Source organism: Telopea speciosissima, chromosome 3, assembly GCF_018873765.1.
Source record: "Telopea speciosissima isolate NSW1024214 ecotype Mountain lineage chromosome 3, Tspe_v1, whole genome shotgun sequence".
NCBI lineage: Eukaryota > Viridiplantae > Streptophyta > Magnoliopsida > Proteales > Proteaceae > Telopea > Telopea speciosissima.
Window position 1 is genome coordinate 32,545,992 of NC_057918.1, and position 21,344 is coordinate 32,567,335.

Consider the following 21,344-nt stretch of genomic DNA (forward strand, 5'->3'; position numbering starts at 1 on the left):
GCAACAAGACTAACATTTCAGGGTTCTTTTTAAGACATTGAACCACTGAGTTTCTCTCCCTTCAAAAAACCTAATCTTCAGTTACATAAGAAGTGACTGAACAATTTGCCCTTGCCTTGTTACATTCTTTAATGTCATTCCTCTCATTCTTGTACCCACAGTATACTATGGTTCCAATTGTCATAAAGAAACAATTGACTACGTAAGTTTTCACTATCAAAATCCCCAAAAAAAGAGGGATGTTCTCTCCATGGGCCATGGGGTAGCATCTCTACCCAGGCCTTGGTTTTATTTGACATGGCAGCTTAGTTTGCACTCAAACTTTGTGGATGTCACTTTCCACTGATACGTCAAGTTTCTAGTGCAGTCAGACTTCACAATCTATGGCTGAATGGCCAGGAAACATGACACATGGCCAATCCAAATAGCCGCTAGAAAAGCCTCCACATGGCAAAGACCAGTCCATGGTGAGTACTTTTTTCATACAACAACAACAGAGCCTTATCCCAACTAAATGGGGTCGGCTACATGGATCCTTTCAAAAACAAAGGATGAGTACTTTTTTTTCATATAATTATAATTATCAATTTATAATCATCATCATTGTTATTACTGGACTCGCTAATCCGTGGCTTTTACTAACATCATTCTAAAATTAATATAATGGCCCTCCCTCCACCCCCCCCCCTATTTTTTATTTAAGAAACAATTACAAAAAAAAAAAAAAAAACATGAGGAATTTATTAATTGTTTCTTATCAAAAAAATAAATGACCGAAGCCAAGGAAAACACAGCAACAAAGGCCACAGACAAAACCCAGAACAACCAACCCGACACCCATCACACCTGATGCAGGTCCAAGCACTAGGAAGAAGAAGTAGCCTTGAGAAGGCTGCTGTTTTGTTTTTTTGTTGGAGCCTTTTCCCATACATAGTTTTGTTTCAAGTACTTTAATTAAGGATAAATTAGTCTTTTGGCCTTTAATTATTTTAGTTGTTTTATTTTACTTTTATTTCACCTCCACGATTTCTTTTAAGAGGATTGCTTTGTTTTTGGAATCAGATTTGGATTACAAGTCTGATATGTTTGTAATTAGGAATCAGATTGGGATTTCAACTCCTAGTCTGAGTAGGATTTGATTTCAGTTTTGATTAATAAATACTCACCATCGTGGGAGGCTCCCCCACAGTTCAATTAATCAAATTTTGCTTTCAAGCTTGCTGCTATTGCTGTCATTGCTCTCTGAGTATTATATCCTTGTGGATCAAGGTGGATAGGGTGAGTGGACTCCTGCGACTCCTTGCATTGTGAAGATCAGGAGGTTTTCTTCAAGTATTCAAGTTGCAGCCCCTGGAGTTTCCTTCAAACCAGTAAGTTGATTCTAATTTCTGTTAAACCTTCTACTTCTCATCCTCCAGCCCAAACCTAACCTCTCCATCGATTCCCCTTCAGACCATAAACCAGCAACCCATCCTCTCCATTAAACCTGCAACTTTCTCCCATTCGATCCATAGCTTGATTCTCAAGCAACCCACCTCCAGCGATTAGAACATCCCCAAACTTCCATCGAGTCCGTCATTCACCCCCTCCTACACTCAATCCAAAACCTAGCCCTTCATTCCAACCCTAACCCCTCCATCACCTTACTCCATTAAAACCCAAATCCTGATAGGTCAATTCTGCCCTAATTTGCAGAATTTTCAAACTCATCTAAACCCCAATCTTCTTATACCATAATAACCCTAACCCTAGTTTTGCCCTAAAATTAATAAACCCTAACCCAATCGGCCAGCCTTGTTTGTGATCCTATTACCCTGACTCCTAGTGGGAGTAATTCCTACCTGGACTACATTAACACCTAGATCCCCCACAACCACCATGAACCAACAAAGACTGACAGAACACAAGACAAGGCCAAAAAGAGCAGGCATTCACCCCCAAGACCAAATACTAATGCTTATTGCCACTTAATAACAAAATCTTCTATCCCAGCCAGTAAAGTCTTTTTTATCGTTGAACCTCCCACCCACCCCCCACCCCCCACCCCTTCTCCAAGTTCTAATCATCTATCAAAACCCCAATCAATACCAAGATGATCTTGGATTTTAGCTCATCTAAAGAAACCAATGCAAGCCTCATGCCCTGTCAAATAAAACAAACCAACCCTCTTTCCCAAACTCCACTTCGAGTCTTCTTGGTCAAGCAATCAATTGAATTTCTTTTCTCAAGTCAGCTCTCCATCTTCTAATTGTGACTACTGACTACTTGATAAACACTTGTCATTTCCAGCGCAAATCACCCCATCAAAATTGTTAACGCAAACACTGAGAAACATAAAGAAAACCAACAACACAGCAAAGATGACACAGAGATTTAACATGGTTCACACACCAATATGATGTGCTACATCCACGGGCGAACTGAAGAGGATTCACTATGTGATGGAAGAAAATACAACGGAGATCTCTCAAGAGCACTCAAAGGTCTCTGCAAGAACTCTCCCCAGAAACCCTAACTCAAATAACCCCAAATCTCACTTCTTTTTCTTGCTAACAAAACAAGACAATAAAACAAACAAATACTCCTCCAAGTCGGGTCGATCCATCGGGCCGGGTTGACCTCCTATCGGCCCAAGCCCTCCGCTACCATCACAGACCAAGCTCATTGTTCTATTTTACCACAAGACCATCTCCACTTTCGCTAAACTTGAGGTATTAGCAAGGGACCTTTGGGTCTGCCTGTTTGCAAAATTTCAGTCCCATCCAACCTGCTTATATGTCAAGCTCATTTTAGATTTGATTACAAGAGTTTCCATTTTAGTTTTGATTTAATTTCATTTCCCTTCTCCTTATTTCCCTTGCAACCAGAGATAGCCATAGAGATTTTTGTTATGTTGTGTCTCGAATTCTTGTACCCGTTTCAAAGTTTGCCCCGCTCCGACATTTTTGGTGAAGACCCGAAAGGGAAATTTTGTGAGATCTGTGATGGTAGTGGAGGGCTTGGGCCGATAGGAAGTAGACCAAGTAGTCACCTCCTTTCTTCTAGTGACCAAACCGCATAACGTTGACGTGACCCCCCCCCCCTCAAGGGCTAAGGAAGAGAGCCCACTTGAGCAGCAATGTGGCGAAGGTCTGCCCAAAGGTATGATCTCTCCAAAGGACAGAGGCATAGACAGCAGCGAAGAGGGAGGGATGGTTACCATGGGAATCTGAAATTTTGAAATGGAGAAACTGAGAAGAAGAGGCCAAGAGATGAAGCGGGAGGATGGCATGGTCCCAGAGGAACCAGAGACGGCCATTGGAGTGGTGGGAATAGTTAAAGATGAAGAGCCTAGAGGGGGGCCAAGGAAGGGACTACATGGTGGGCATTAGGCTCTTTGATCCTTGTTTCAATAAGGCAGCAAAACCCAGCACAGAGAGATTTGATGAGGGAGCAAACTTCAGATTGTTTGGAGTAATTAAGATCTCTCGTATTCCAAAGAAAACAATGATTCATTTAAACAGAAGGGGGTTGCGGCAATGGCTCCTCGGAGCTTGACAATGGGGTAGCATGACGAGGGATTGCAGGAGTGCTAATCTGACATTGCCTCTATTCCCGAAGAGGGGGGATGAAGTTGTCAGATGCGGGGGAAGGTGGCGAAGAACAGCTTGACTGGGGTGAGGGCCTTGAGAGGGAGGATGGGTAATGGGAGTTGGGTTATGCAAGAGAGTGGCAGGCCTGCTCATGTCAAGTAAAGTAGAAGGGAGCTCAATCGGGTAGGTAGAGTCCGACAAGGAAAGGGGTTGAACCCGGGAAGCTGACCCAACAGGAAGTTGGCGGGCTAAATGAGGGGGAGGAGATAAGAGGGTGGGCCTAAGGAGAGGCCCAGGAGGAGGGCGTAAAGGGCAGGGATGTGGAGTGTTGGGTTGAGCGATGGGCCTATGACGGGACTGCGTGGCTAAAGGCCAAGGGCAAAAGAGAGTTTGGGAAGGGGAAATATCTCCAGGGGTGGAGCCCGCTCCAAGGGAGTTAGAGGGAAGGGTTTAAAGGGGTGGGAGGGTAGTGGAGCCGAAAGATCGCGAGCTTGGTGAGGGAAGGATCAAGAGCTCCCCAGATTCCGCAATGGGAGGTGCCAAAGCCAAGGACGAGACGATATGCAAGAGGGAGTTGATGGTTGCTTGCAGCGACAAAGTGGAGGGTAAGTGGAAGAGAAGGAGAGGGGCTGGTGAGAGAGGCAACAAGCTCATCAGGGGCCACGGAAAAAAGCAATTGTGACCGACCATCCTAGGAGACAGAGGGACCAGCAGTAGGGGAACTAGTTCATGCCCGAAAGGGGAGGTTGAAGCAGAGGCTTGCCGGAGGTTGAAGCAGAGGCTTCATGGTGTACCATGACTTAATTTTAAATAGAATACGGTCATGAACTCTTAGCCAAGACAAAATGATCCCTATAAGGCTATGAGAGAGAAATTTGTTGGATTTGCCAAATCAATAGTCTTACAGAAAAGATACAACAAGAAATCACGAACAATACATAATTTTTTAGAAGAAAATCTCAAAAAGATTTACCACTAACGGCATCAAATCAGTACTGTTTTCACATATTTTAACTGAACAGAGAAAGATAAAATGAAAACCAAACTAGGTGATATGCATAACAGAATGAAAAAGAAATGCATTATCTAAAATTATGTACAACTTGCAGCCAGAATGAACCAACTATACATCATTTTGATCAGCACTGGGAACTCGAGCAAATAGATCATCTAAAATATATCCTAGGCCATCAGAAATTTAAGTTCCAAAAAAAAAAATTGAAACAGTATTATGATTAACAAACATACCTATTTTTTTCCACAATATGTAAGCCTTGATCCTGCCAAAGTAAATCAAATTTCCTTTCATTGCAAGAAAAGAAAATACAAACTATGCACGTGTCCAAAAGCAAGAACTTATAAATAATAGATAACAATAAAAATACAAACACTACTGAGAAATTCATTTACCAGCCAACAGCAAGTAAGAAGAAAAGAAAACAAAAAGAACATGGACAAAAAGTTTCAGACCAAATAAAATTCAGTCATTAGAATCTAGTACAATTACAATAAATATATCCCAGTTCTTGATGAACATAAGGTCGTAAGAAATGCATTTTATACTGATTTCACCAACATGCTAACAAGGAAGCATTCTAAAGAATAACTAAAGATGGATGGAAGTGGGCAATGAATAATTGATCACCATTGTAAAGAATCCCAGAACCTGTAACCAGTGCCTAGAAAAGAGAAGAGAGAAGAGAGAACGAAATGGAGAAGAAGAGAGAACAATGGGAGAAAAGGGTTGTGCGATAGAATCTGTATTCTACTGTACTAGCCAACATATATTTATATTAAACCAAATCAGAATTACAAAAGGAATATAACTCTTACCTAATTAAGCCTAAAGCCTAAAACAAGAAACTTACTTAGACTAGGAACTAACAATTAAGACATAAACTAATAAAGGAACCACGATAGGGGGACTCCCCCTATCGTGTTACATATCTCTTAACACTACCCCTCAAGCTGGAGTATACACATATCAGAAGAAAGCTCCAGCTTGGACCAACAAGATCAAAAATGAAAGGCAGCACCAGGCTTGAACACATGTAGCCATAGATGCCAGCGAGCTCAAAGCAGCACTCCAATCAATAAATCCATCAACAATAGCAGTCCAAACAAATCCAATCAACAACAGCAACACGCCAACACCAAAAGCTCTTCCCAAGGAAGTCAACAAAATGCAGCACTCAACAGCTACACCAAACGTCCTTCCCAATGAAGGCAATAAAATGCAAGTAGTGACCTGCCCCAACAAAGACAAACAAAAGTGCAACTCCAATGGTGACACAAAATCCCGTAAAAGTGCAGGTCCAGTGACTACACAAAAGTCCACAAAAATGCAGCTTCAATGGCTACGCAAAAGTCCATCTCGAGGAAGGCACTCCAACAACAATCAGACTCACTCTTGAGTCCCGAACTAAAAAAAAAAAAAAGTCTCAGATAAAATTGCTTGCAGCAGACACCTTCACAGATAGTAGACATCTTCAATCTCCCCCTTACATGTAGCATTACACATGAACAAAGAACGACCAATAACATCTCAACAAATCTTATAAGCAAGACCACCAGCAAATAAGATCCCAATAAATTAATCTTCAATCAAGAGCAGCTACATATAATCGCCAATAAAAGAAACACCCCTCACGATAATAACTAAAATCTCAAACCAATGCGATCTGGGGTCCACCCAAGCAAGATAATGGCAAATTTGTAATTAATCTTTCAATCCCAATATAATCCCAATCTTAAAATCCAACTATTGATCCACCCAAGATAGGTAAAACACAAACACAAGGAAGTAGTGGCAATCTGGTAATTAACCAGAATTTTCAAGTGGCTCTTGGGTAGATAAATAGGGGAATGGCAAAATGGTCAATAACTCAAATTTGAAAGAAAAAAAAAGGAATCTCATAGCTGTAATTAACCAAATAGTGGAGCGTCAAATGAAGGAATTAGTATTTATAGAAGGGGGACATACTTGGAAGGCATGGTAAAATATGGACATAAGGAGATAAGTAAAGAAGTGAGGGGCAAAAGAGGAAAACTAACTTAAAAAAAAAAGATATGGACAGGAGACAAGAAGGTAACGTGACTGTCTTCTTCTCCTTGACAGTCACGCAACCACCAAAGCAAACAAATGGCAAGAAAACAAACTCAAAGAAAGAAACCCATTCGTAATAGAAAACCCGAAAATCGAAGAATAGCAGTGGTCTCCCATCTTCAGCTTGAACCAGAGGCGGAACCTGGGAATTGATCATACCAATATCACTTTGAAGGCTCTGGTAGGTCAAATCGAACCAAGAATCCAAGCAAACAACAACCAATCTCAATCGCAATTCCAGCAAGACCAAAAGCAAATCGAAAAGGGATTTAGAAGCAACCACATCTTTATCCTTCAAGAGACGCAAGCAGGGAAATAACTATTTTCAACCACAACCGACAGCCTCGCTATCGAGAACCAATACCTTTCCAGATGCAAGCTCGATTCCAAAAACCCCTAGACGGTAACCCACAAATTCTCCATCCAAGCACGAAGCTTCAGTCTACAAACGATAGTAGTATATTTTCAATCATCTGAATATACGAAACCCTTGTTCAGGAACAGTAGAAATACTTGATCACTCTCAATAGCAGTAGCAGCAGCAAATCGATAGGCACATGCTTCATCATACAAGAATCTTCATTGAAACAAAACGAATCTAAAAACAACTCTCAAACCGGCAACTGGTTATTGCTCTGATACCATGTAAAGAATCCCAGAACCTGTAACCAGTGCCTAGAAAAGAGAAGAGAGAAAAGAGAAGAGAGAACGAGATGGAGAAGAAGAGAGAACAATGGGAGAAAAGGGTTGTGCGATAGAATCTGTATTCTACCGTACTAGCCAACATATATTTATATTAAACCAAATCAGAATTACAAAAGGAATATAACTCTTACCTAATTAAGCCTAAAGCCTAAAACAAGAAACTTACTTAGACTAGGAAACTAACAATTAAGACATAAACTAATAAAGGAAACCACGATAGGGGGACTCCCCCTATCGTGTTATATATCTCTTAGCAACCATCAAATCTAAGATCCCTTCAAAGAAACTCAAGAACAAACTCATGCAATGGTTTCAGCTGAAACAACCTTAAATGCATCAATTAATAGAAGAGAAACAAATCCAATGTTGAAATCCTTGAATAATGGCTTGAGTCAGAGTGACTACAGCCTTCCTTTATTTATAATAAGAGAAAGAATGTTCTGGAATAGGTACAAGGACAATATTACCCCTATGACCATTTTACCCTTGAACCCATATTACAACACTCCCCCTCAAGCTGGTGCATACATGTCAAACATGCCCAACTTGCTAACAATAGAACAAAATAATTTACTACCAATTCCCTTAGTAAGAATATCAGCCACTTGATCACTAGACTAAAGAAACGGAATACAAATGACTCCTTGCTCCAGCTTCTCCTTGATAAAGTGCCAATCAATCTCAACATGTTTGGCACGGCCATGTTGACTTGATTATGGGCAATGCTGATTGCAGATTTGCTGTCGCAATAGAGTCTCATGGGAAGATCAACTGACATTCCAAGATCTGGAAGAAGCCCCTTGAGCCAGAGAAGTTCGCAGATGCCATGTGCCATGGCTCTAAACTCAGCTTCTGCACTTGACCGAGCTACCACTGCCTGCTTCTTGCTTCTCCAAGTAGTTAAGTTACCTCCAACATAGGTGCAATATCCAGAAGTCGACCTTCTATCATTAGGACTGCCTGCCCAATCTGATCAGTATAAGCTTCCACTCTGAGATAACTACGTGAGGAATATAGGACTCCTTTACCAGGAGAGGACTTCAGGTACCTTAGGATCCGCTATGCTGCTTCCAAGTGAGAAGACTGAGGATCATGCATAAACTAGCTGACTACACTTACTGCAAATGCAATATCTGGTCGGGTATGGGATAAATATATCAATCTCCCAACCAATCTCCGATAACTTCCTATCCATAGGGTCACCTCCCTTACTCTTCAAGTGTGTGTTGGGTTCCAGAGGTGTATCGGCAGGTTTACACCCAAGCATCCCAGTGTCATTCAATAAATCAAGAGTATACTTTCTCTGGGAAAGATATATACCTTTGGCTGAATAGGCAACCTCTATTCCCAAGAAATACCGCAATCTGCCCAAGTCTTTAACCTCAAACTCAATACCCAAATAGGTCTTCAACTTCTGAATTCTTGTGTATCACTTCCGGTAATCACTATATCATCTACATAGAAAATCAAAATAGTGATATGCTGTCCCACTCTTTGAACAAATAGTGTGTGGTCAACATTGCTCTGCTTATATCCATTAGCAACCGTGGCTTTATGAAAGTGACCAAACCGGGCCCGAGGAGACTGCTTTAAGCCGTATAATGCCTTCTTCAACTTACACACCTTTCCCTAGGTATCTGGTGAGGCAAATCCAGGAGGTATCTCCATATACACATCCTCTTCTAACTCTCCATGTAGGAAGGCATTCTTCACATCAAGTTGTGGAAGATCCCAACCTTGTTTCACAGCACAAGAAATGATGACTCTCACTATACTCATCTTTGCCACAGGAGAAAAGGTCTCTTGATAGTTGATTCCTTGGGTTTGAGTGAACCTTTTGGGAACCAACCTTGCTTTATACCTTTCTACTGAGCCGTCGGACTTGTGCTTCACAACAAAGACCCATTTGCAGCCAACGCGTTTCTTCCCTAGAGGAGGAATCACCAAATCCCAGATCTGATTTTTCTCTAGGGCACGCATTTCTTCATTCATCGCATCTTTCCATTTTGGTTCTACTACTGCTTCCTGCCAATTGTTAGGAATAGTAACAGAGGATAATGAAGACATAAAGGCATGGAAAGAAGGACTTCGAGAGTTGTAGGAAACGAAATTGAAAATTGGATGTTGTGTACAACTTCGCTTTGGTTTCCGAATAGCAATAGGTAAATCTAGACTAGGATCAGAAGGAAGCTTACCAGGAGAATGAGTGGAATGACTCAGAGTAGGTGTTGATTAAGTACGATCAGTGGTGGTGTTCTCTTTGAACAAAGGTCCTTGAGAAGGAAAAGATGTTCCTTGAGAATAGCTCTTCAAACTTTTCTCCCCTGGACTGGTTGCTGCTCAATCTGTCCCATTTTTTGCTCCTGACTTGTAATCCCATCTTCCAGTTCCACAAAAGAATCCTCTATAGTAGGTATATGAACATCCAAAGGAACAATCAGTGGGACCTCTGAATCACTTGGAATCTCCCCTGCAGAGGTACCGGTGATTTAAAGTAGGCCTCTGATTCACAAAACACAACATCCATGGTAACAAATAATTTTCTGGTTGGAGGATGATAGCATTTGTATCCCTTCTGAGTAGCCGAGTAGCCTAAAAAATTGCACCAAAGCCCTTTTGGGTCAAACTTGCCGTAAACATGATGGTTTCAGGCAAGCACCACACATCCAAAAACTTTGGAGGCCACAACAAAGGTAGAGGAACCCAACAGTACATCCAACGGGCAGCGGCCTCCTAAGAATCTTGAGGGAAGCCGATTAATAAGGTAAGTGGCTGTAAGGACTGCACCACCCAAGAAACGAGGAGGAACAGCCATAGCAAACATCAAAGATCGAGCCACCTCTAGCAAATGCCGGTTCTTGCGTTCAGCCACTCCATTCTAGGTAGGAGTATCCACACAAGAGGTCTGATGTAAAATCCCATGGTTATCCAAGTATGATCGAAAGGCCCCATCCATATATTCTTTGCCATTGTCAGACCGAAGAATTTTTACTTTGGCATCGAACTGGATCTGAACCATCTTATGAAACAGGGTAAAACAGGGGAAAACATCACTCTTATTATGCATCAAGTAGACCCAAGTGGTCCGACTATAACAATCAATGAAGGTGACAAACCACCGAAAGCCAGAAGTAGAAACACACCGCGCAGCCCCCCAAACATCAGAATGTATCAAACCAAAAGGAGGTGAAGTTCTATTATCAGAAATGGGATAAACTATTCTAGTTTGCTTGGCTAAAATGCAAGCATCACAAGAAAGATTATATTTATTACATCGTTTAACTAAGCTTGGAAAAAGACCAAGTAAAACCCTCATCGAGGGATGGCCCAAACAACGATGCCAATTATTTAACTCCAAAATAGCAGAATCAGATTTAGTAGACGAAGGCTGAGATGTCAAGGCTGCCGATGAACCATCAAGCACATAAAGACCACCAACCGCTTTACCACATGCAATCATACGACCCGTCTCCAAGTCCTGAAACAAACAATGACTGAGAAAAAAATTCACTTTGCAATTTAAATCTCTAGTAATACTACTAATTGAGAGTAAATTAGTAGAGAATTTTGGAACATGCAAGATAGAGGACAGGCAAAGAGAGGATGTGCATTGTACAGATCCCTTTCTCCAGATAGAAGAAAGAGATCCATCAGCAACACGAACTTTAGTATCACCGGATAAAGGAAAATACTTGAAAAAAAGAGAGGAAGAACCTGTCATATGGTCGGTTGTTCCAGAGTCAATCACCTACGAATCGGGTATATGACTGAAACAGCTGAGGCAGCCAATGAAGAAGAAGCAAATGCTGAAGAAGACGTGTCCAAACGAGTCATCATATCCTTGAGATTTTGTAGTTCAGCCACAACATGAGAAAGAGATTGCTCGGGCTGCTCTTCAGTGGAGGCCTGATGTGCATGGGTGCTATTGGACCGATTGGAACCACCTCTCCGACGCCCCCAAGTATCAGTAGGGCGACCATGTAGCTTCCAACAGCGGTCCTTTGTGTGCCACTCCTTCCCATAGTGATCACATTTAATAGGAGGGCGATCCCCAAATGGTCGATCACCAGTAACTGAGCGCGAAGAATTGCCACGGGCAGAGGATGGAGCACCAGAGAGAAGAAAGAATCGCCTATGCCTGCTCAAGATTGGGCAGAGGATCACGATTCAGAATGTTTGCCCGGATCTGATCAAACTCAATATTGAGGCCGGCCAAGAAATCAAACACACGGAGACCATCTTCCCACTTCCAGAAGGCTGTTGCATTAACATCATAGGTTGCAGTGAAGGTGCCCAGAAAATCCAACTGCTGCCAAGGTTTAAAGTATCGGTATCGGGTATTGTTTCGGTCGGGCGATTTTAAGAGACGTCGTATCGTATCGTATCGTATCATACCGTATCAGAGATACGTATCGATCAGTGCAAAACGCATGAAAATGATCAAAATACACATGGGAATACACTTTCGGACACAAAAAACAATATAAACAATCAATTTATGTTATATATCATGCATATACACTACGAATTGTGAATAATCAATAACCAGACAAATGCGGCATTTTGAAACTGTCATAAAAGATTAAAAGATGAGATTTCTTATATGTAGAGTCACTCTATTGCCATGAAGAATGTCGGGGTGGATCAAGGTCATGTCTGTAAGGGTCTTCAAGAATAGGAGCAACTAGGATGAAAAGCAATTTTCGATTTTGGGTGAAAAATGCAAAGATTTGAACTCAAATCTTTGCAAATGTATACAAAGAATGCATACCTAACTTAGTTTAACCTATTCTCTTTAAATCATAGCAAAAAAACAGACCTAAAACCAAAGATTTGAACAAAAAAAATCAAGTTTTTTTCAAAAAACTTTCCAAAACCTTCAAGAACACCTTTTGATTTCGAATCTGGGTTGTTGGATGCAGCAAAAGCAGTGATTCCACCTCCTTTAAAATCGTTTTTTACCAAGGATTTGAAACCCTCAAAAAATCAGGTCGAAAAAATGGGTTTGAACCTTGATTTTAGGGTTTTTCCCTTGGCTGGACACAGCTTTTTTCCGCCTGGAGCCTTTCTGTATCGGGTTCTGCTGGAAAAACTGAACAAAACCCATGTGCTGCTTAAGAGTGTCGAGAGGTATCGAGCCGTATCGGTACGTATCGATATGTACCGATACATATCAATATGTACCAATACGTTAAAAAATTAAAAAAAAAATTTAAAATGGACATCTCGGCTGTATCGATACATATCGACCATATCGTATCGATACAATCGAGACATTTTATTTTTTTAAAAAAATAGAGGCGTCTCGTTATGTATCGTATCGACCACGACCGATACTGAGACGTATCGGCCGAGACGATACAAGACGGACCGATACTTTAAACACTGACTGCTGCCACATAGTGCACATAGTGTTATAATATTGAGAAAGCGACAACTCCAACTGCTTGGTAGAGTGAATCTTGTGACGGAGCTCATAGCATTGGGCTGCATTCCCAACCTGAGAATACACGTCGTTGGCTATTTTCCATATCTTGGCCGTTGAATCAAGAAGAAGATACTGACCAGCAACCTCTTGCTCCATGGAATTCACCAAATTGGACATAACCAAGAAATTAAAATTCATCCACCGATCTTGGGCATGACCAATCTCAGCAGTCCTGGCAGAAGTTCCCGTGATGTGCCAGAGACCACGAGAACCAATAGCAAACAAACAAGAACGAAGAACGAGACCACAGTAGGCAATTGGTCCCATTTAATTTTATGGGACTGGCTGGAAAAGAAACAAAATCACACTGCGACGTGCCATTAGGGCTAATGGAAGCATACGTAATCTCAGATGAGTCAGGCATTGTGGCTGGTCACAGGAAAAAATCTCAATAACAGAGAAAAAAAATTTGCAGAATTTGTTCACTGCATAGGGGAAAAAGTTGGCAGAGAAAAGAGCCCTTGGTGGGAGTCAACTCACCCCCAAGGGAGGGTTTAAAAAAATCACAAGGTGGCTGGAAGGCCTCCCGCGAGAAAAAAAAAAGTGTGAGGAAGGGTCGCAGGAGGGTGGCGGTCGTGTAAGAAGGTGGTGGGAGGCTGGCGGAGGCTGGCGGTGGTGTTGAGGGGCTGGCGGAAGGTTAGCGATGGTGTTTAGGTGCTGGCAGAAGGCTAGCGGAGGTGGTGGCTGCTGGCAGAGGTGGCTACTAGCGGTGGTGCTGCTAGGATGAAATCACGATGGAGAGAAGAGAGGAATCCTTGAATAATGGTTTTAGTCAGAGTGACTACAGCCTTCCTTTATTTATAATAAGAGAAAGAATGTTCTGGAATAGGTACAAGGACAATATTACCCCTATGACCATTTTACCCTTGAACCCATATTACAACATCCAAATTAGAACCTAAAAAGAATTTTCCTTATAAAAGTAGCAAAACTATTTAAAAGCACTCAATATAAACCCAAAAATCAATCAACACACAGCATCAAAACAGATAAACCTAGAACAAGAATAAAGAAAAAGACTAGGCACCCTTGGAGAGAAACAAATTAGTGACTGTACATGATGTAGATTGATTCTTGGGCTTAAAGTACAGCCACAGGAATCCAAAAGGGACTGGTCCATATGCCACCTAAAGTGCCAGACCCTTGGGCCATAGGACCAACCAGCCTTGGCTGGGCAAACCCATGCAGGTTGGGTGTTTTTGGTTCACTCAAAGCCTATCATGGGGGACAGCTGTATGAAGACTTAGATTATTTACTTTCCAAGTTTATTTCAGTCCTTGTTTACTTAGTCAAGTCTTTAGATTACCTAGTGTGCAAGCCTCAATATTCTCTTGTAAGAGGCTTCTAGGACTTTCCTTTTTACTTTCTCTTTCTGCTTTTAGTAAGTTAGCACTATTATGTAATGGAGCCCTTTGAGTCTCTCCCCACGATTTAGATGAATGAAAATTTGCTTTGTACAATGAGAATCTGTGAGAGGCAGTGAGGTGAAAGACCTTCAAGTGAGATAGCCAGTATCCCTTCTCTCCTTCTTCCCCTTTTTCTTCTCCATTCGATACCTCTTTTTCCCCTATTCTGAATTTTATTTCCCTGCAAGTCTGAGATCAACGGAAAATAATTATTGGTATTGAAGCCTCCTACAATTCCACACAACTCCCTATCAGTTGTTATAATCGAGACTGATTGGAGAAGCCATAACAGGCCTGCGATTCTGTGTTTTCCAAGAAATCCTGCTGCAACATCAACTCCTCAGATCTGAGCATCTATGATCTATTTATCAACTGTTGCTGATATTTGGAGGCTTGATTCCTGATACAAGACCATCCATTCGATATTGATTTGAAGAAGATCTGACGGCTGGATTTGTCTGCAGCATGTTATAATACCAAGAACTGCTAACCAGATTAGAGGAAGAAGAGAAGAGGGAAAGGGACCTGCGGCAGAACGATTAGTTCTAACGCAGGTCAGCTGCCTTTGTATTAATAACAAAATAATAAGAACAAAAAGGGCAGTAATGCCCCTACACTAAACCGAAAATAACAAAAGACTGAAATAAGTACAGTATAAATCCTATCTGCCCCTAGATTCAAACTTCAACACTTCCCCTCAAGCTGGAGCATATATATCACCCATGCTCAGCTTGTTACAACAAGATCGAAAACTAGGGGCAAATCAAGATTTGGTAAACACATCAGCTAGCTGATCAGACAAAGCGACAAAAGGTGTCTCAATCAGTTTCTCCAAGACGGCACTGCAAACAAAGTGACAATCCACCTCAATATGCTTTGTCCTCTCGAAAAACCGGATTACCAACGATATAGATGGCTGCCTGGTTGTCACAAAACATCTTCATAGGGATTGGAACTGGCAACCCCATCTCAAGAAGGAAAGATCTAATCCACATCAATTCTGCAGTAGTATGAGCCATAGCCATGTACTCTGCTTCAACACTGGATCTGGCAACAGTGGTCTGTTTCTTGCTTCGCCATGTAACCAAATTTCTTCCAACAAACGTACAATACTCTTTGGTAGACCGACGATCGCAAGCAGAACCTACCCAATCTGCATCAGAGTAGGCAACAAGCTCCATATGTCTATTGGGACGATAAATAAGCCCCTTCCAAGGAGCACCCTTCAAATACCGAAGGACCCGAATAGTAGCATCCCAATGAGAGTTAAAAGGGGATTGCATGAACTGGCTGAGAACTCCAACAACATAAGATATATCCGGTCTAGTGACAATCAAGTATAACCAGTGTTTAAAGTATTGGTCCATCTCGTATCGTCTCGGCCGATACGTCTCGGTATCGGTTGTGGTCGATACAATACATAACGAGACGTCTCTATTTTTTTTTTAAAATAAAATGTCTCGACTGTATAGATACGTATCGACCGATACATATCGATACGATACGATACGGTCGATACGAATCGATATAGCTGAGACGTATTTTTTTCCTTTTTTATTATTTTTTAACGTATCGATACCGATATGTATCGACCGATACGTACTAATACGTCTCGAGACGTCTCGACACTTAACAGAACACGTGCTTTTTTCTAGTGTTTCCAGCAAAACACGAACTAGAGGCTTCTCCAGGTGGAAAAAAGACCTGTCCAGCCAAGGAAAAACCCCTAAAATCAAACTTGAAATCCAATTTTTTGCCTAAATCACTTGAGGGCTTCCATTCCTTGGTGAAAAACGACATTAATAGAGGTGGTAGTGCTAGAGGTAGTGGTGGTGATGGTGGTGGTGGCCATGAGGCTTCACAACATTAAGCTGGGATGCAGTTCACATGTGAGGCAAGATACACACATGCTACCCAAGATACTCATCATGGTGGTCACCATCAGACTTACACTCAGAAGGGCAAGGGCAAGGGCAAGGGCAAGGGCAAGGCTGGCAAGCATTCCCACAAAGGCCCCAATCCATATGATAGTGATGTGCTTATGAGTGGCATGGAATCACTTAGCATTAGTTCTGATCATGCTTGTGCTTCATCAGGCCATGGGCGTTATGCATCAGGTTCTTCTTCGGGCTATGGACATGGGGCTTCTGTAGAGTATGAAAGTTATGGATACGGAGAGGCATAACCACAACCTAGTGCTTTCATCACATTAGCCACTCCAGAGCAGTACACATGATTCTTCTATGACTGGGAGAGTCACTACCATCAGTATTTCGACTGGGCTCAGTATTGTGCTTATGTTCGGTCAGTACACAACATCATCCTAGTCACTCCTATTCCTGAAGACCCTTACAGACATGACTTTGATCCACCCCGACATTCTTCATGGCAATAGAGTACCTCTACATGTAAGAAATCTCATCTTTTAATCTTTTATAACAATTTCAAAGTGTCGCACCTGTCTGGTTATTGATTATTCACAATTCTTAGTATATATGCATTGATATATGACATAAATTTCTTGTTTATATTGTTTTTTGTGTCCAAAAGTGTATTTTCATGTGTATTTTGATCATTTTCATGCGTTTCTACACCGAACGATACGTATCTCCGATACGATACAATACGTCTCTTAAATCGCCCAACTGATACGATACCCGATACCGATACTTTAAACCTTGAGTATAACAACTTTCCAACTAAACTTCTGGAGGAATGAACATCCTTCAGATACTTACCATCATCAGTACCAAATTTCAGATTGGGATCCATAGGAATGTCACTGGTTTTGCGACAAGTATACCAGTTTCGGTCAAGATATCTAACACATACTTTCTTTGGGGTAGGCTGATCCTCTTTTTGATTCTAATGACTTCAATCCCAAGAAAGTAGTGAAGCTGGCCCAAGTCTTTAGTCTAAAAATGCTGTTGTAAGTAAATTTTCACCTCCTTGATCCCACTCTCATCATTTTAGATACAATAATGTCATCTACATAGACAACAAGAACTACAAATTTCTCTCCTTGGCGACAGACAAATACAGAATGGTTCGAGAAACACTGAGAGAAACCATAATCAGTCACACTGGAACTAAACTTCTCGAATCAGGCTCGGGGAGACTATTTCAGCCCATAAATGGCCTTATGCAGCCTACACACACATCCACCATTCTCCCCCTGAGCAACATAACCGAGAGGTTGCTGTAAGTAATTTTTCACCTCCTTGATCCCATTCTCATCATTTCCTGATACAATAATGTCATCTACATAGACAACAAGAACTACAAATTTCTCTCCTTGGCAATGGACAAATACAGAATGATCTGAGAAACACTGAGAGAAACCATAATCAGTCACAATGGAACTAAACTTCTCAAACCAGACTCGGGGAGACTGTTTCAGCCCAGAAATGGCCTTATGCAGCCTACACACATGCCACCATTCTTCCCTGAGCAACATACCCGAGAGGTTGCTCCATATAGACTTCTTCGAGCAACTCACCATAAAGAAAGGTATTTTTAATGTCCAACTGGTATAAGGGCCAATCAAAATTCACAGCCATAGAAATAATGAGGCGAACTGAGTTCAACTTGGCCATAGGAGAGAAGGTCTCGAAATAATCAACACCATAGGTTTGGGTGTATCCCTTAGCAACCAAACGGGCTTTAAGCCACTTAAAAGAACAATCAGAATGATACTTAATAGTATATACCCACTGACACTTGACCGGGTCTTTGCTAGGAGGCAAATCCACCAACTCCCATGTATGCCGAGTCAGTAAGGCATTCATTTCCACATCTATGGCTTGTTTCCAAGCAGGGATAGCAAGAGCTTCAGTATGGGTACGAGGAATAGTATAGGTAGAAAGGGAAGTAGCAAGACTATGATGGCACGATGGAAGATGAGACAAAGAAACAAACTTATCAACAGGATAGGCAACTAAGGATTTTGAGTGCATGAATGCTTACCTTTCCAAGTGGCAATAGGTAAGTCATCAGGATCCGGTTCAGCTGGTAAGTCAAGGAGAGCAGGTAAGCTAGAATCTCCACCAGAGGTTGATGATGGTACAGGAAGCGATGTAGATGGATCAGTATTATCTGTGTTGAGTTGCTCAACACGCCTCTTACGCCGATACACCTGTAGTGGAGAGGTAGATATTGGGTCATAACACTTATCTTTCTGGGTCCAAGAGTAACCCAGGAAGATACATTTGGTTGACCTAGGGTCTAACTTATCAGTTATCACAAGGGAGATGAAGATTATGAAGAAAGCAATCACATCCAAAAACCCAAGGAGGCAAGCTGAAAATTGGTAAGTCAAGAAATAAATAGAAAAAGGGGATTTATCTGCAAGTACAGCTGAAGGCATTCGGTTAATCAAGAAACAAGCAGTAAGGACTGCATCACACCAAAAATGTTTGGGCACCTGCATATGCAACATGAGAGCCCGGGCTACCTCAAGTAAATGCCTATTCTTTCGTTCCGTTACCCCATTTTGTTGAGGGGTATAGGAACAACTAGTTTGGTGAATCACCTCGTTAGCATCACAAAAAGAAGATATCTCATTTTGAACAAATTCCAAAGCATTATCAGACCTAAAAATTTTAATGGAAGCATTAGTTCTGATACCATGTTATAGTACCAAGAACCACTAACCAGATTAGAGGAAGAAGAACAAGAAAGAAGAAGAGAAGAGGGAAAGGGGCCTGCGGCAGAACGATTAGTTCTAATGCAGGTCAGCTGCCTTTGTATTAATAACAAAATAATAAGAACAAAAAGGACAGTAATGCCCCTACACTAAACCGAAAATAACAAAAGACTGAAATAACTACAGTAAAAGACCTATCTGCCCCTAGACTCAAACTTCAAAACAGCATATTACCTTCTAATTCTGAAACCAACCTTCTATTTTCAAGTCACTGTGATATCTCAGCATCTAGCCATTAACTTGGCTGGAGATTTTAACAGTGTATTCCACATACCAAGGCTGCTGTTTGATGGTAATCTCTTCCCCTTTTGTTCACTGTTGCTGTGTTTATTAGGAGCAGTTCATTCCCAGGTTTTGGGGCACTGTTTCTGCTCTACGATAGGGGTTTATAACTGCTGCCTATTGTTCTATTTGGGCTGGGGTTATTTGTTATATGTGTTGGGTATTGTTGGCAGTTCTAAGAGTTGAAATAACCTATTGTTACCTGCTGTTGAGAGTGGGTATATATATATTCCGAAACAAAAAAGAAAAAATGCACAAACTCGCTGAGATCTCGGAGACATCTCGATCGTCTCGACCTGGTCAAGACGAAGAGTCGAGATGAGTTTTCGAACTATGATCGGTTCAGTTTGGCTTTGAACCTATAAACCATTGGCTTCAGACCGATAAACAGGTTAAATAGTGGCGTAAGAAGGTCCTTAAGTGGACCAGTCGTCGGTGTTCAAGCACTGCTACCTGTTCCCCACTAGTGCAGGCTGAAGGAATGAGTCTAGAATCAAGGAGACACAAAATACTATAGGTGGCAACCAATCAGGCCTAATCGATCCCCACCAATTTTAAGGCCCCGCACCGTTACAGCATCAGTTGATCAAACGAGCTAGTTAGGCTAACATACTATAAACGGACAATAAACGGGCCATAAACAAGTTGATCAACCTTTAAACAGTTTAATCGGGCTATAAACTATCGGTTTACCACTATCTGTTGGTCACGGTCAGGCGCCTATAGGGCCACAACCAAGCACCATGAACGCCTGAATCATAATCGGTCTAGGCCCAGCACCGGACAATTTACTAAATGGTGGATCTGGTTTTGGCCTGTAACCAGTCGGTTCCAAAGGAGCTGTTGCAATATGTAATCCAGAATATCGTGGGGATATTCTAGTCCTTTTGGGGTAGTTTAATTGTTATTCATTAGGTATAGACTGCTGCTCTTCTAGAGTGAGCTAGTTAGGGGTAATTCTGTCCCCTTAGTAATTTTTCTAAGAGCAGCTAGTTAGGGGTATTTCTGTCCCCTTTGTAATTTTTCCCTCTATTATATATAGAGGGCTTACCTATCAATGAAATTATTCTAGCCATCCTCTAATTCTCTCATTCATGGTTCTGCTAACATTGTATCAGAGCAGCCTAATCTGATCTAGGGTTACAGAACACCCCCCCTCACCATCGTTTCTCTTATCCATCCCTTTTTTCTCTCTCTCTCGGCTTCTCCTTCTTCTAGTTTTTTTTTTGTCTGTCATCCTTGTAAGTGGCCAGCACTAATGAGGTAAACCTAAACCAATGATTTAGTTGCTGCCCTCCTCCATCCTACCTTCCTTTTTTTAATAACCTAAATTCTAATCGATATCTGCTGGAACAATCTCTGCGATTTGAAGGTCTCCAGTTTCCTTGAAGATCAGATCTCTCTCTCTATTGAAGGCTGATCCTCCATTGTTGGAGCTTCCTACGCAACCATTCCCAGTACTTATCTACCTTTTTCCATCTACTCCCTTCTCTTTTCTTTTCCAGCCTTGATTCACCCAATCGATCTCCCTTTCAGGGTTTTTTTCAAAATCCTGACTCCAATCGATTTGAGTGTTAAAGGTTTCAGTGTTTTCTAATTTTTTGTGGGTTGATTTCTTCCACTTCAAAGACCACTTGACCTCAATATCAGCCTCTTTCCAAATTTTTGAAGACCTCTAACCCCAATCGATCCTTATTTTCAGGGTTTTACAAAACCCTAACACAAATCGATTTTTGGGTTAGGGTTGCTTGTTGCTGCTAGAGTTCTTTGGAGGTGTTTCTACCATCAAGAGGGACAATCTACTTCAAAAATTAATGGCTTGAAGAAGTTCTTCTACCTGCAATAGCTGCTGCCCTATTTTTTCTGCAATTCTTTGGTGTTTCTCCCTCTTGAAGATCAAGTCTCAATCCCAACAAGAGATTGGTTGTTCGCATTGGAGATCCATTCAAGCAGTTGAGCACAACATCGATTACAAGTCATCATTAATCTTTGACAAGTCATCATCAAGTTTTGAAGCCCCCTTCCCTAGAACCGATCTCAACTTTTAGGGTTTTTACAAAACCCTGACTCTAATGGATCT

At 41.5% G+C, this 21,344-nt stretch overlaps 1 protein-coding gene across 1 annotated transcript in view; it reads right to left on the minus strand.

Annotated features, from left to right (window-relative positions):
- Positions 1-21,344, minus strand: part of LOC122653907 (syndetin) — a 104,629-nt gene that overhangs the window by 55,308 nt on the left and 27,977 nt on the right. The window contains exon 11 of the mRNA XM_043847866.1: positions 4,821-4,852. Within this exon, the coding sequence (XP_043703801.1) occupies positions 4,821-4,852 (32 nt within the window). The remainder of the gene's footprint in view (positions 1-4,820; positions 4,853-21,344) is intronic.